At 40.6% G+C, this 16,546-nt stretch overlaps 1 protein-coding gene and 1 long non-coding RNA gene across 3 annotated transcripts in view; one reads left to right on the forward strand and one right to left on the reverse strand.

Moving 5' to 3' along the window:
- nectin3a (nectin cell adhesion molecule 3a) overlaps positions 1-14,503 on the forward strand; it is a 31,606-nt gene extending 17,103 nt beyond the window's left edge. Inside the window, exons 2-6 of one of the 2 annotated variants that reach the window (XM_017032206.2) lie at positions 407-754; positions 5,703-6,002; positions 7,361-7,478; positions 9,790-9,941; positions 13,067-14,503. In XM_017032206.2, coding sequence (XP_016887695.1) covers positions 407-754; positions 5,703-6,002; positions 7,361-7,478; positions 9,790-9,941; positions 13,067-13,722 — 1,574 coding nt within the window. In that variant the 3' untranslated portion in view covers positions 13,723-14,503. Of the gene's footprint in view, positions 1-403; positions 755-5,702; positions 6,003-7,360; positions 7,479-9,789; positions 9,942-13,066 lie in introns of both variants that reach the window. The other variant, XM_008309090.3, reaches the window with a different exon arrangement.
- LOC112486916 (uncharacterized) lies at positions 10,647-13,060 on the reverse strand. Its single transcript, XR_003049494.1, has 2 exons — positions 11,850-13,060; positions 10,647-11,799 (listed from the first exon to the last, which is right to left on the reverse strand). It is a non-coding gene; the product is annotated as an uncharacterized LOC112486916 (long non-coding RNA).
- Positions 14,504-16,546: the final 2,043 nt, after the last annotated feature.

A 16,546-nucleotide genomic window follows, 5' to 3' on the forward strand; every position in this document is an offset into this window, starting at 1 on the left:
AAAAAACATTATCTTAGCCTGTCAGCTAAGAGTTATGTGTCAGGCGATAAAGATAGCACAGATTATACAGGTACAGAAAAAAGTGCGGCAACACCGATCCAGGAATCTTAGTGGTAATTTCCATTCTCTAAAATAAATCGGCAGTTCTTTTACATTTTCTAGGTATATCACACATCTCAGCTGCTATAGTTTGGAATCATGTAATTTGAAGATTCTACATCCATTTTTGGCAGGGAGGAAGTAAACCTTTTTAAGGAAAAAAGTTCCCCTTGTTTCATATATCAAATAATTTAACCTTGTCAAAACGTATTTATCAAAACATATTTTCAGCCTTGTGCTACCTGATATCTAAGGGTGAACTTATGAATAATCCTCTCCTTTGTGTTTTTTTTTTGTCTCTCAGCAGGTGTGAGCAGTAACTATGTGGTCGTTCCACAAAAAGTTAATGCAGTACTGGGGAAAAACATCACACTAAGTTGCAGGATAGAGATTGGTTCCAACCTGAGTCTCACTCAGATCTCCTGGGAACGACCACTTCGTACTGGCACCATCACCTTGGCCGTGTTCAACCCAGAGCATGGAACATCGTACTCGGATGACTATATTCATCGCACCTCGTTTGTAGCTCCCTCCATACAAGACGCTACCATCACCATGAAAGAAGCAAGTTTTTCAGATATTGGAACCTACATCTGCAAAGTCGTGACATTTCCTCTGGGCAACACACAAGCATCAACCTACGTCGATGTCTTAGGTAAAGCTGTCTTATTTACTTTCTTATTGTGTGAAATGTTTCTACAGATGGTCAACGTCATCTGATATTAGTTTTTAAAACACACATTGATTGATTGTGTCTAAGTGAGGTGTAAGAACACTGTTGAAATGAATTTCCTAAAGTGAGGAAAACACAGTTTAAACACATGGAAGTTAGTCTGTTTTTAATGTCGCAAACACATTAACAGAATGGCCTCTTATGATGGGACTTATTTGCATGCACAAACAAGTTAATTGCAGGGTGTGATGGTGAAAGATCATGTCATTACGCTGTATAAAAACAAGCTGCATGATGAGATTTTATTTAAAGAACTGGGCTTAAAACTGAACAGAAGAAGAAGAGGGAAGTGACTCTTCAGTTTGACTTGTTAGATCGTCTGTCGTCTTTATTCTTTGAATTTAAATCGTGACACAGCTTTGAAGGCCACAGATGAAAAGTTTATCAATGTTCACTTTATTTATTTACATGTACTGATGTTGAAATTTCAATAAGAAAGTTGTATTCATGTCTGGCAACCATTAACCAAGGACAGAACACAAGTGTTGAAAAGACTGAAGTGCAAGATTCATGGTTTGAAGACACTGGTAATGTCCGAACAACAGTGGAGCTAAGAGCAGTTTAGCAATGAGACTCAGTGATTGGACATGTGCTAAAAAGAGTCAGTATATAAAAGAAAATTCAACTTGATGAATCATAATAAATTAGGAATAAAAGAAAATCCAACTTGATGAATCATAATAAATTAGGATTGCATTTGACACGGTTATTCATAATTTGTTTTTTAAACATGTGATCTAAACCACAGACACAATAGTATCTATTGTCTGAGCAGCATTGACGTTGACATTTCATTGACGTTGACATTTCTCTGTGGTCAGCAGAGTGTATGTTCCGTACCTTGAATGGGCACTTGGTTTCATGCTGAACTGGGAGTAGGAGATTGCACTGTTGGCAGCAGCCTCTTTGGTCTCCCTCCAGATACTGAGACAGAGACTGGTGGTTAATGAGTGGTACAGCAAGTGATGCTGTGAGAACTCCAGTGTCTGTGACCTCACAGAGTCACTCACACCTAAGCCCCTCCTCTGAGCCCTTTCCCAGGGCTCTCTCTCCTCTTCAAGCCCACACCAGTACATATAGTACATGCGTACTCAAACACAAGGTTAGGCCAAATGTACATTTCAGATGTAATTAAGGCGTGGTCATGGTAAAAATATACCCTTTGCTATTTGATACATGTTACGTGGGAATCGCTCCTTCCCTTAGGGTGTTCCTGTGAAACAGTATATTGCAGTTACAATGTTGACAGTCAGCAGATTTCAAGTCATGAGGCTTCTTCCTCTCTGTCTTTCCTGACTTTAGCATTACCAAAAGTTGAGTTGTCAAGTTTTAAACGACATAATGCAATACATTCATTATTAGTTAATTGTTTTCATGGTGTAGCTCGAGCTTTAAAACAAAGTTCGTTCAACAAACCAACATTTAATCAGGAGTCTCTATTTTTAGGTACGTGTCTTAGTTCCAGTGGCCATTTGCTACTCCGAAAGGCTAATTCATTTGTGTTACAAGCTCATTTTGGAAACTTTTTTTCTCAGTGCTAGGATTGCATTTATTTAAAACAATATTGGTGTAGTAGGATCCGAAACTTTTAATTAGAGCCTTCAAACTGCCTTCATAGCAATCGCTGCAGGCGGTTGAGAATGAACCTACATGCTCTATTTTGCACTGCTAATTAAAAACTCCTGCTCCTCAGGGATGGGTTAAATACACAGGACAAATTACGTTTCGTGTGTTTATGTGTCTGTGTATGTACAATGATCAATGGAGCCCATATTGCTTCTCTCCGTTTCTCCCCCACATTGGGGGGAGAAATGTGTATATGATTATATAAACTCTTGTGATTTTTAATTGATCAGTAGATATTTCAGGTCCTGTTCATGATCATCCTGGTGAGTCAGACAAAACATAATTATAGTACATAAATACGGTATATATATCACCATCCATGCTGTTTAAATAGCATGTTTACAGTTGTGGTGTTCTAATAACAGCAGCACATGGACATTTTTTAATTTCGACTCACATCACAGAGTATTATTTCATATTTGCACTTGGATGTTTATTACAGTTTGTTCCATTCCTTTCAAATAAACTACAGCAAAGGAAAGGCTCAAACTCACGAACAATAGACCAAAGTCACGCCACTTGTCGTAATGATTAACAGGTGCAGTGGACATTGCCTGAATATCAGAAGGCCCTCTTAACAGAAACCTTGTTTCGCATGTAATCGGCATTACTCAACCAACAGAATTTGTGTTGGTCCAGCATTGTTACATACTTTTGTTTTTCATTTCTAAGTGCCTTGAAAAGGAGGCCCTGGCACGGCAGAACCATTGAGCAGGGATTTTACGGCAGCGCGTGAGCCTGAAAGACCCGTCAGTAAGAAGCAGGAAGGAAGCAGAGGAGGAAAATACCACAAATTTGTCAACTGTATTTGAATGACCCTTTGTTTTTTCGACTGCTAACAAGTCCATGAGAAGTCCACCACATAACAACAGTCCTTCAAAACAAAGCATGAACACACATTAGTATGTTCTGGTCAGTTGGGGACTACTGAATCCAATCCTTTGTTTACCTAAGCTTCAAACATTTAAGGATTTGCCCTAAAAGATAAATTAGTAACAACATGAAGACAGATGTTCCTTCTTGTGGCCAGTACTGCTGACATTTTTTTAAAATGTAGAAAGAAAAGAAAAATCTATGTTTCTTACTCATGGTTTGAAAATATATCTCAGTCATGATTTCCCTTTTATGAAATTGAAAACTTTTGGTTCTTCTTTTAGTTTAATCATGTGATGTTAGATTTCACATAGTGACTAATGTGTAGAAGTCATTAAGGTCTGAGGCTCTGGACAAATCTGATACAGATATAGAAAACTTCATTTTTCCCTTTTGGGCAATGTGAGGACAGAAAGCTGCAAATACAGGATTAGAATATAAAGAAAATACAATTAGGGGTTAAAAATATTGCAGCAACAACTGAAGCAGCAGTGGCAGCCAGCTGGGTATATACAGCACAGACACAAGTGATGTGATGATGGCAGGAGGCAAGCTGCTGTAGCTGGTAAATATACACATGTAGTGAATTTGTCCCTAGATTCAAAATGTATCTATTCTTTACATTCAGTCAGCCCTCATGTCACCAGCCCTCATGCTGTGACATGTAGATTCATAATACAGACGTTGGCCAATGACGGCTCGTAAAAATAGTGATTTGTTCAGCTTTTCCAACTGTCCGTTTTAGATTGTTTTTTTTGTGCATCTACTCTGGGTTTCTAATCTTGTGATGTCTAAAAAATGGAGTGCAGACGTTTGTGTAACTTGGCTCTTCTACGGTGGAAGTATGAGGGGATCAGGAAAGAACACAGATGTGCATTAAAAATAGCACAAAATTGCACGTAAATGATCCATCCTGTATGACATGATGCTCTGTCAGATCTTCGTCCTTGTCATCGAGGTCCAAAAGTTTAGAGTTTTTTTTTGTTCAAACCACGGGAGAAAAATATAATTTGAATACGAGGACATCTTTCAAATTGGGACAAAACAAAATCCATGGCCTTCACAAATCCAGTTTGGTCTCTTCTGTGTTGGGCTGCAGTCTCTGATGTCATGTGTCCTGTACAGTGAATAGAAGGAGCCAGTGAACATACAGTACGTCTTCCTCCTGCTCTCTTAACCATTTGCACTTTTCCCAGTGTCCCCTCCCTTTTTGACAGCAGCTCTATATTAACATGTCTTTCTGATTTAGTTATTCTGCTACTTGAGCCAACTCGCCTCCTAACATAGACCAATTACTGTTTATAGTCAAAGGCCTGTGAGGAGGGGCTCCGTGAAGTGAGGGAAGAAATACAAGGTGGATAACTGAGAACCTCGTCCACACCCATGCACTCTGGCATGGAAGGAGAGTGCCAGGTTATTTTTAGAATAAGAGTTATGTCAATTTCTTTTTTTAATGGTCCTTGCACTTCCTGTCCAGTCCGGTGGAAGAGGTTGGCGGTTGGCAGATGTCACAAAGGTTGTGGCCTTGTCTCATGGATTAGGCTGCAGCGTGCGCCCACGTGCCGCCTTTAAAACTGTCACCATTGCATATAGAGGAGCAGCTGCTACACTCATTTAAGAGAGACAGTGATGAATGGAGAAGACAAAGAGGAAATCTATATCGATTGTCATGCTGCGTGTACTCTTGATTTTGGATTGTCTTTTTTGTCCTCCTCTTTTGCACAACATTCCTCAAGTGTCATGTTTGACACTGTGATCTTTTTTTTTAATACTATATATTGATGGTATTATAGGCCCGAGCAGATAAAGATTATATTTTGTACATCTATTTACAACAGGTAGGAGGCGATGTCGTCTTGGTCCTTTGTGCATGTATCAGTTTTTCATCGCTCTTGAGAAAACCCAGATGTGGTCTAATATGTCCAGCTATTCTCAGGAGCCTGGTGTAGCATTACTGAAGAGCAAAACACTATGTTATCCTGTCACTTTCCAGGGCACTTGAAATGTAAAACATTATATTGTTGACTCATTAGCCTTTTTGCTAACTCCTTTGTTTTAGCCTTTTTAGCATATGTTACATGCTATGCATAGAGCAAAAAAAAAAAACAAACAAACCCCAATATATAAAACAACAACAAACAAAACACTTTAGCTCCTGTGAAATGTATGATTGATTGGTGCGGTTTATACATTTTTTATATTTGTATGTAAATGGAGGAAGTCAGTCTGTGCTCTTTAGCGATTAAGTGTTCTTGAGGCCGTTGCTTCTGTCCATATACACTGTGATGGACATTATTTATTCATATATGTACACAACCAGATCTATATTTGTTTGGTAATATTTCCCTCCTCTCTCTTCTCATCTCCACAGTGGAGCCAAAAGTGTATGTGTATGCTGGGCCCTCGGCTCTGCTGGACGGCGGGAACGAGTCACTGGTGGCCACCTGCATAGCCGAGCAAGGACGACCCGCCGCTGAGGTTTTCTGGGAGTCGGAGCTGTACGGGCGAAGTGAGAAACAAAGTCACGAGGAGCCCAATGGCACCAGCACCGTTCACGTGCACTACATGTGGCAGCCACAGAGCTACGCCCAGGGGAAGGTGCTCACTTGTGTCGTGCGCCACCCAACCCTGCAGACAGAGTTCCGCATACTCTACACATTAAATGTTCAGTGTAAGTGTTGATCCACAGGACAAATATTAACTCTTTTTCATGAGGTCATTGTTTGTGTTACTGACTGGTAGCATTTCAGTTAGGTCAAATGTTACTCTTTAGAATTCTCTTTTAGAATTCTGGCAGATTGTAGTCAGATAATTAACTACATCCAAAAAAAACCTGACCTCCACTTTGGTCAATTTTTTGTGACTTATGAAAAGTTGTTTTGACAAGAGAGGTTAAAGAAACATGATTAGCTGTCAACGGCGTCTTCGCTGTTAAGTGAACTTATTTACGTAAATAACCAACACTCATAGTAATGGTCACTGTAATACCAACCAAATGATTGTTCTAATGGCTCTAATGGTGAAGCTCTTAAAAGGACACTGTATGTTGTTGATGAGCAAATGTCAATAGCCTGATTTATGAGAGCACTTCTTATCAATGTTTCTTTTTCTCCCATAAAAGGCCCATTTAAAAGTCATCTTAATGCCACAATCGTTGATGCATATTTCCTTTGTGAGCAGTGCTGGTGGTTGCATTGTTTGGCCTACGTGAGTGCAGGGTAATGAAGGTATTTTATGAAATATTGATTAGACCTCGGTAAGAGCACAAGTAGCAGGAGGTTGTCGGGGGCTGGAATGGAGACACGGAATAACCAGTGGTAATACTGCAAGAAGGAGACTTTCCAGCCCAATAAATCATGTCACATTCAGACGCAGGGGATTTGAAGTGCAAAAGAAGCACAATTTTAATGTTGAACTGCATTAATAGGGTCAGTGGACCTGATAAGCCAGACAAGACATCTTTGTTTGTTGTAATGAGTTCCCCATTTGTCCTTCAGGGAAATCAAAATGAACAATCAGATATCTAAGTCAGTGTTTGCCATGCTTTATTACAGTGGCATGTGCTGGGCTCCATTCAGGCATCGCCTCGCCTTCTTTTATTTTGTTTTTACTCTGTCACGGCAGACAGGAGGGTTTATTATGAGCTGCAGTAGTTTTAATGTCTGACTAAGTCTGTCATTTTCTAATTTTCCACTAACCTCGAGGTCATTTTGCTTGTTTTCCTGGCTCACTTTCACTAGCCGGTCTTATACCTTGACTGTTAGAGTGCTGAGCAGCCGTTGTTTATGTTGCAGTCGGCTACTTGGCTTATAACAGAGACTTTGTTTCTTTCCAGGAAGCTCATTCCTCACAGACTGTTTATCACAGTTGTTTTCTCTCTTGGTTAAACAAAGCATTTGAAACATTTAAATTTTCATTATTTTTATGTAGGAAAACTGTTGTTCTCTCTCTGTGTTAGCTAGTAACACTACATTATTTCAGTATTGAACATCAGCATCATCACATATTTTTTTATTTTTCTTCTCACAGTTGCACCTGTGGTGTCAATAAGCGGGCTTGAAAAAAACTGGTATGTGGGTCAGGAAAATGTCAAGTTCACCTGTGGTGCCAGAGCCAACCCACAGGCACGTCACTTCACATGGGTCAGGTCAGTGTCTCGTTCATCCAGACTTCACATATGTCACTTTTCACTGTATTTGTATACACAAATAACTGCCATTTCCTGATGTTATTGTCTTGTAAACTAGTCCTGTTTCTTCACTGATTTAAATTGTCCTTTATTGCTGAATGAACAGCTTTCATTTTATTCTAGGTGAGGGTGAGGACGTGGTTGATAGTAAGGGAAAATCAGTAAAGGTAAAAAAAAAAAAAACAGGGTTGATCGGGGATTTTGTTTTCAGTGCTGACCATCAAAGTGAAGGAAAGCAAAAATTATTGTACGCCAGATAAGGAAGTCCCTGATTATTTGAAAACAAAGCAAATTCCCTAGAACGAAGACAGGTTTCCCCATTTGTCCGAGTCGCTCAAACATTACCTGGTTGTCCAAACGCCAAGCACATCACCGGGCGAGCCTACATCCAGCCCACATCGATGCTCTGATTTGCACGGTGTGGAAAAACAACAGCTGTGTCTGTCTGTGAGGACAACAGACTGCAGTCAATGAGACTGGCGGCCAAACAGGACGGTGCCTTACAATTAATTGAGAAAACTGATGGTACATTGTCTTCGTGATGATTTGATTTAATAATGTATTTTATCATTTGAAATGTAATGTTAATACATTGAAGTTTCTTTTGAGATCTCTGTTTTGTTCCTATAATTTCTGGATCAAATGACTAAATAATCACAGTTATGACTGTGGTTGTTCGATGCTGCCCTCGAAGCCTGTAGGTGTTTAGTTTTCTGAGAGCAAACATCGACGTTAATGGTTGAAAGCTGATTCTGAAGCCCAAGTCTCTTTAAGGTCAGCTTCTCAGGGTGGCTCACTGCTGCCCTGAAAAAGACGTCACTCTGTGGAAGTCATGCAGAAAACCTCTAACTACAGCATAATGTAAGAAGCAGTGTAAAGACTATTTATCTTGGAAACAACCTTTACATGCTGTAAAACATAGAACAAGCTGTTTTTTTTGTCCGTTAGTCCATCTTTTAAGAAAAGAAAACATGTTGATGACAACACGGGCCTCTTAACACTTAGTCTTCACTTGTCAAGTATTTCAAAACTGGCAGTTCTCTCTGCAACGCTTCCAACGGGGTTTAACTGTTCTGTTCTTTGAAGGCATTAACTGAACAGTCAGGCAAAAGCAACTAATGTCAAATTACATTAAATGAACTGATGAAAAATCACACTGTAAAAACATGTACAAAGTGACAAATGTAACATTATTGGGAACAGTAAAAAAATAAAAAATAATATAGCCTTAACTAAAGCCTTAAATATAAAAATAGACCTGCTGTGTAAAAGGTGTGTCAAAATACCTTTTTTACAAGATTTGTGATTTAAGGCTTTTAAAAAGCCTAACATTACACCTGAAGGCACCATGTCACCGAGACTTAGTTATAAACTGCAATGTTAAATAAATCTAAATTTCAGTGAAAAATCTCCCTTCTGTAAATTACCAGCAGCGTCGCTTTGGAGCCTGGACATTGGAGCTGTTGAATGTGCATTGGAAGAACTGTGTTCTATAAATAAGAGACTCAAGATTCCAAACAGTTCATGCATCAGAGCAGATCTGCTCTATTGGCAGCTCTTTGTCATCTCGGCTATCTCAGCATCACTGAGGAGAAATACAGTCTCCCTGTGCTGTCGGTACAAGTGAAGTCTCGAGCTGTACTTGTTGTGTCAGCTCACTGTGTGCGTGAAAGAATTTTCCCTTTACTGACGAAAATACAGTCGGTTTAAATTACCATGGTCATGTGATCGTTTAATAGTTTCTGCAGCCCGAGTAAAAACAAAACAAAACAAAAAAAAAACCACAGCTGTGATGTTTATATGGTACGAACTAAAGAATGAATACAATGATTGTTGTCTTCATGGTGCAACTCAAATGACCTTTTTTGCCTCTTGTGACCTTTGAAAAGAGCAGTGAAATGTCAATGTGTCGAAACTGAAAATTCAAAGAAGTCAAACCAGGTTTCCTGTAGAATTATACAAACTGTTACATTCTGATATGTCCATATACATTATAGTGTTGACTTCAATTTGTGTCTTAATTCTAGTGCCATTTTTAAAAATCAACCTCATGTTGCAGTTTCCCACCAGAGTATTTTTAGTGAAACGTTTTCTGTTGTTCGTACTGTATAGAGGAAATCAAAGAACGTAGCCTTATTTGCTCAAACGGTCATATTGGATTCACATTTTAAAGCATCAGCTTTGGAAATGGATATTATAAAAACAAGAATGAGCTTTTTTGTTTACTAAAGTACTGACATTTTTGTAACGTTCTGCCTCTTTTGCAAAGGTTGGACGGATTAATGCCTGAAGGTGTCCAGATCTCAAACAACACTTTGGCTTTTACGCGTCCGCTGGAGCACAATGACTCTGGAGTTTATCGCTGCGAAGTGATAAACGACGTCGGCCTCAGCAGTCAGACGGTAAACGTGTGGGTGCACGGTAAGTTACGACCTGAACTCTTCCATTCGCTTGATAAATTATCATTAATAATTAAGATTACTAAGGCTTTGAAACATTCACCTTGGCTTCCTGATGTAAAACTATACTCCCTGTACAAACAGACCACATTTCTAACAGAGAAAAGCCCGTAGTACCAACGTCCCTGCCCAGATCAACTTTCACACACTCCTGGAAAGAGCAGACCACAGAGTGCAGATAAAGGGTATCAATACCAAACATGCTGTGGTTCTGGCAACACAGGATTTTAAAGTTTGCACCCATCTAGCCTTTTTACTTTGTGTTTCAGGTTTCACTTTTTGGCAACTCTTTTTTTTTTTAATTTTAAGATTGGAGGTTTATTGATTATTTTGCTTAGCAATTTTATTCTTGTATTGAGTTTAAAACTGTATTGCAGTAGTGTTGTATCGACTTATTCATATTGTCCGTTTTCATATAAATCCAAGGGATGACACTGTATTTAGGACGTTAATGTTTTCCTGTCTCTATATCTATTTATTTATATCCGAAAACAAACTACTTCCTCTGTCACCTCCTGGTCTGCTGCTTGAGTTCATCACTTCGAATTCAGGGTGTGAATCCTCCAAACTTGGCTTCTCTCACATGTCGGCTGCTCCTTCAAGTCCTATTCCAAACAAAGCAACTGCTGCTCTTGGACGTTCAATTCTGCTAACACTCACGGTCTTGTTTTTTTTTTATTCTCACTGTCAGGGAACAAGCTAGAGAAGCCCTAAACAAAGCCTGTCAGGGTTCGTATGTGTACAGGCCTGGTTTGGAGCTCTGCTCCAATCGAAAGCACAGCTGACATCCTGTCCAGGACGAACGTAGCCGGAGCATTGGCTCTTTGTTACTTCTCTTGTCAAATATTAAGACTTGGGCATGCAGCCCTCTGTCTCCTTCCCCTGTGGTGATGGCCAGGTTGAGCTCAGTTCTCTCCCCCCGCCCCCCCCCAACCCTTGCTTGGTTTACTGAGACTGTTTCACATTCCCAGTTGTCTCTGCAGCTCTGTGGTTTTGGCTTCTTTCCTCCCAGATGATCAGCTACATGGTTGCAGATGCTCATAAACCTCATGAGTTTGAAATGTTCTGTCCTTTTTTGTCATCCTCTCCCCTGCTCTGATCATATAAACCCCCACACAGTTAGCCATGGTTATTATTAGAACAAGTACTCTTTATTAATACCTGCACTAACTAATACTACATTAAGAACATTCTCTAGTATTGTTCCAAGGACACCAACACTGTGTACTGAAGAGATGTTTGTAAGATTCCCTTTTTATCTCATCATTCGGACCAGGCACATAAGGACAGCGAGTTTTTTTTACACTAAAATCAACAAGAGCTGTGTGACACTAGCTCCCCCTTCTCTGTCCTCCCTCTCTCCCCCAAGTCGTGTTCCCTCTTTTGGACTGACTTCTGTGACTGCTGCTTGACTGGCGTTGATTAGTAAGCACATAAATTAGACATTTCTGAATGTGATGCCAACAGTGATTTGGTAAGTAGCTACAGATTGAAGAATAATGAGTGTGAGATTGAGTCAGATTTCTGTCAGTGTTCAGGCTGAACGGCTGCACAGAGCACGCTGTGGTTCTGTTACCAGTAGCAAAAGCGTTACAGTTGCTTAACCTCACTTTTAGAGAGTGTTCAAATCGTTTTCCTCGAGATTGAGGAATGGGGGGAAAAAGGTCGAAAAGCCTGTGTTGATGACCTTGACTCCAAGGTCAACTATGTTGTGGGAGATGCAGCTGTTGCCAGGTCATTTCTGCACTTTTCATATCATCTTATAAATGGACGACAAAACGTCACAGTTTTTTGTCCACGCCCTTCAGGCTGCACCACACCTACATCCGACAAAACGTCACAGGTTTTCGCCCTTCAGGCTGCACCACACCTACATTTATGTAGGTCTTCAAAAGTAACCTAGTTACCATATTCCAGTAGTACAATTAATGCACAACATGATCATTGAATGTTAGCAGCCTCATCTGTATTTAGTGATGGCTAACCAGTGTTGGACCAGTTCTTCAAATTAGCCTTAAACTTGAACTAGACTCCCTAAAAATAGTACCCTGTCACTGTAATTCTGTTAGAACTCTAACTGACTTCCTCTCATGACAAACACAAACACCCACTGACCTCTGGAGCTGGTCAGTCCTGACAGTGTTGCTAACTTGTCTACACCCTGTTTATCTAATCAACTTTAAAGCTACGTTTTATTTCAGATAAACTTGAAATTACTTTCTGAAGTGCTTAAAAAAGTTTCACTGAGAGATTTATAACCTAATTAAAGTGTGTTTCCTTTGAGGTTTGGTTGTAAGCGAATCTTTCTCCTCCAACCACGTCTCTCTTCTTTACGGTTTTAATAAGCAACTAGCATCCTTTGAGTTACGTTATTGCCATTTAAAAGGTCTTTTTTTTACCACTTTACATTTGTCCTGTCCACTTTAAAATCAAAGAAAAAAGAGAAAATTCAAGAGCAGGGCAACATCCCTGCAGATAAACGTATCACCATATACTTTTTGTTTCCTTACTATTTAATTTCTTTTTCATTTAATAAAATACCTACTGCACCACGTATCAAACCTTCAAAGGATTTATTCAGAGATATTAACTAGTATCAGGCTGCTCTTAGTCTCAGAGACAAGAGGTCAGAATGGAGACAATTATTTCGACCTTGAGCTCCTCGTGGCTCTGCTCTCCTTTTCTCTGGCTCTGGCTGCCATCACCAGAGCCGGTCACAGGAGAACAAATCAGGTGGTGGAACCTCACATCGATCAGAGTGTTCCATCTTCTCACATGACTAATCCACGGAAGGGTTAGGAAGTGGGGAAGGCTAATTGCACTCACTCAGATGTTCATGACTGTCTATTTGTTCTCTTTCTCTCTTTTTTTTATTTCCCACTCTTTGCTCAGTGACACAGCTTTTTTTACATCCTCTGTGGTCTCAGGAGAACCATGTCCTACTCTTTGCTACTTTTTGAAACCACATATACGTCCTTTTGTCAGTTGGTTCCAAGTATTAAATGCAGCCTTTCTTCTCCATAGTTGATAAATTGTCATTCCACTCATTTCTGATTCTAATCTGTTCATCACATGCTCCCTCCTCAGATCCTCCCCCCACCACCGCAGCGCCCAGCACTACTGCACCCGTCCTCCGCCGCACCTCCGGAGTCGTCACTGCCGCAGACCAGCGTAAAGCCCTGTTCACGTCCCCGACCCGGGCCCCCTTCTCTGATAACACCTTGGGCACTATAGTCGGGGGTGTCGTGGGCGGGATTTTGTTCCTGATTCTCTTGCTCATCCTGGGCGGAGTCTGTTACATGCGACAGCGCAGAACCTTCAGGGGCGACTACTACACCAAACAGTACCTGGGACCGTCCGACATGCAGAAGGAGTCCCAGCTGGATGTGCTGCAGCCACACGAGCTGCAGGAGGTGTACGGTGACAAAACCAGCAAAGGCAGCCAGGATCTCAAACCAAAGCTGGGCGGAGATATCATTTACCCTGACTACACCCCAGAGCGCAAGGACCGAGACGACTGGGCCGACAAGGGCGACGTCCACCGGGGTCTCAAGGAAGCAAACTACTACCCTGATCACTACAACATTCAAAACATGCATCCTTGTGGGCCCCCGGTGCACAGCCCCATAGTGAACAACGGCTCCCCCTACTTACCGGAGGACTGCTATGACAATGGTACAGACAGCGACTATGTGTCCCATATGGACGGATCTGTAATCTCACGCAGGGAGTGGTACGTGTGAGGGGGAAAAAGACAACAACAGACGTTTGACTACGAATAATTTAACAAGCGGCAGATGGAAAAAAAAAATATAATATTAGTTTTGACGTTTCACTTCAAAGGATGAATGAAATTTCTCAGCTCAGTTTTGCCATGAGCTTCCTGAACAGTTCTGCTCTGCCTTGATTTGGACAACACTAACGTGGCTTCTGGAGAAGCTACAAACATGCTGGATGGTTTAGGCTGCGGACCCTCTGTTATTCAGTTCCATTTGTTATGAATGAGGTTTTGTACTCTGCTTGTTTTTTTCCCACCTGTCTTTAACAGGTCAGGTGTTCAGGCCCTTGTTAATGGAGTATTTATATCCCGTCTGACCACGTCCTGCGCCCCCAGCCCCCTCTGCCACACGCTGTGGCAGTTCAAGAGGGCCGATGTCGTCTTAAAGCTGAATATTATAGCAGCAACGGTGTATTAAATCAAATAATATTGCATGAACTTGGTTTAAGATGAGGCCAGCATTCAAAAGAGAGAGTCACCAGAACATGATGGGAGATTTCTGCAGGTGTTTAATTGAGAGAAGGCAAAAAGGATCGATTCTGGAATTATATGTTACAAGAAAAAGTTACTTTAGATCAGCAGTCTCCAACCTTGGTTGTGCCACCAACCAGTTTTACACTATAGTTTTTACACTGCAGTGCAATACACATTATAGGTGTATAATAAGTACATAATTAATTTGTTTTAATATTATGTGACAATGAAGCAGATCCAGGGAGAGGATGAATTGCAGACAGGATTGACAGCTGTGAGGAATTGGCAATTTGAAATAAATACCTACAAGATAGAAAAAATATAAATAAAATAATTAACAACTTTATCCTTTTCTTTGCAGCCCGGGTCCCAATGGCCCACGGCCTGGTATCGGTCCGGGACCCCGTGGTTGGAGAACTCTTTTAGTTAGTTGCAAAGATGACAAAGACAGATCAACTTAATTTATTTCCTTCAAGAGATACTGTTTCTTAATGTCATGATAAAACATAATGTCTGGAATTTGATTTCCTGCTACAAAATGATCAATGATTTTGCTGCGCAAAGGCAGAATGTTAGCAAGAGTGAGGTGTGTAGCGTCTCCCCGGTGATTGATCATTGTTAAGTTAAACAAGGCCGATCCTTCTTCATTTCATCAACTGCTGATAAAGAATTTGTTAAAATATAAAACAGTCATAAATCAATATATACAATTGACAGCACGACTAGCAGGCTGTTTAGTATTGGAGGGAAAAACTGAAATACTTCATGATTTCACCAACAATATTCTCTTTTCTTGTCTTGTCAAACGCTGCGCCCTGTCCAACACAGACACATCTGTAAGACGTCCAAAGTGATGAATCCAAATGTGTGAGTTGAAATCCATTGCGAAGAAGCGTGAGCAGTAGCCTCGATGTCATGTGACCTTTCGTCAAACAACTCATAGACATCAAATGAGCAGATGTAGCTGCGGTCTCGTCAAACGACTCAACTCAACATCAAATGAGCAGATGTAGCTGCGGTGGTTATGGAGGTTATGAAGCTGAATCAGTCCAGAACAGCAGCCTGTTCGTACCAGCAGGTACATAAGCAGATTTTGTGAACACGGTAAAATTGCAACTGTAGAAAAAAAAAATATATATAGCATGAGAAGCAACAAAATTCACTTCAATCAGTAAAAAAGTACCAACGCAGTCATGATCTAGCACAGAACTGTTATTGACTTAGTCAGCAAACATCAGAGAAGACCAGCTGGGTGTTGGCCCGCTTCACTTAGCAATGATAACTGGCTACATCACTGCCTTCTCCATTTCCCCTCCTCCTCCTCCTGCAGTTTCTGTCTGCAGGATGAACACCAATTGGCCATTATTGTTCTTTTATTTAAGCACAGGATCAAAGCAGTGTGTTATAAATACCAGATGTGACTACAACAGCTGTCATCATCTCACATTATGTGGCTCCAGGAACCACCAACAGTTTCACTTCTCCTCGCCTGACGCACCGCAGTCACGATTTATTAAAGCAAATAAGCAGAGAAATTTTTAACTTATTTTTTTTTTCTTCTTTTGACTAGAGGATCTACTGAACTTTCAGTCCGACTTTGTGTGTGTTTATAGAATGATCGGAACACATTGGAAACACTGTGAGGGTCTGACATCATTAGTGATCACAGAACAGACTTAAATGTTGAGGTTTGGCTCCTCGGCAGCTTCTCTGAGGATATACAGCACCATTTGTGGAAACTAGAAACTTGATCCACAAGAGGGAACGAAAAAAAAAAGGTTCAGAACATCTAGGTTGGAACTCTCCCCATAACGGCTCCCTTGGAGATTTATACACACTTTATATATATTTATTTTTCCTTTTCGTACGGCGAACCTAGTGACAAGAAACAAAAGAGGTGACATCAGCGGTGATCTCATCTCTCACGGCTTGATTTGACCTTGCACTTCTCCAGTTAGCGCTTCTTTTGTGTTTCCTCAGGACGGATCCGCGGATCAAAGTGGCCTCTGTAAATCCTCACATTAAAGCAAAAGCGTGGCCTTTTTTGGAAACATCTCCGTTTAATCAATCAGAGTGTTTGTTGCTAGAAGTAGAAACTAAATATATGTGTGTGTGTCAGAGTGAGCTCAGGACGGGGGATGGGTGTATTTTTGAGGTCTCCTTCTTTCTTATTGGGGTTTTATAGACTGTGGGTGCACACTTTCTCTGAGTGTTTTTTTTTTTTTTTAACCCTTCTCCACCCTTGGTTTTTCTGCCAGGGCTTTGGTGGAAGGTCCAGATGTCTGAGAAGAAACTACTTTAATCTTTTCAGCTCG

Source organism: Cynoglossus semilaevis, chromosome 4 (genome assembly GCF_000523025.1).
Source record: "Cynoglossus semilaevis isolate Cse_v1.0 chromosome 4, Cse_v1.0, whole genome shotgun sequence".
In the NCBI taxonomy this organism is placed as follows: Eukaryota; Metazoa; Chordata; class Actinopteri; order Pleuronectiformes; family Cynoglossidae; genus Cynoglossus; species Cynoglossus semilaevis.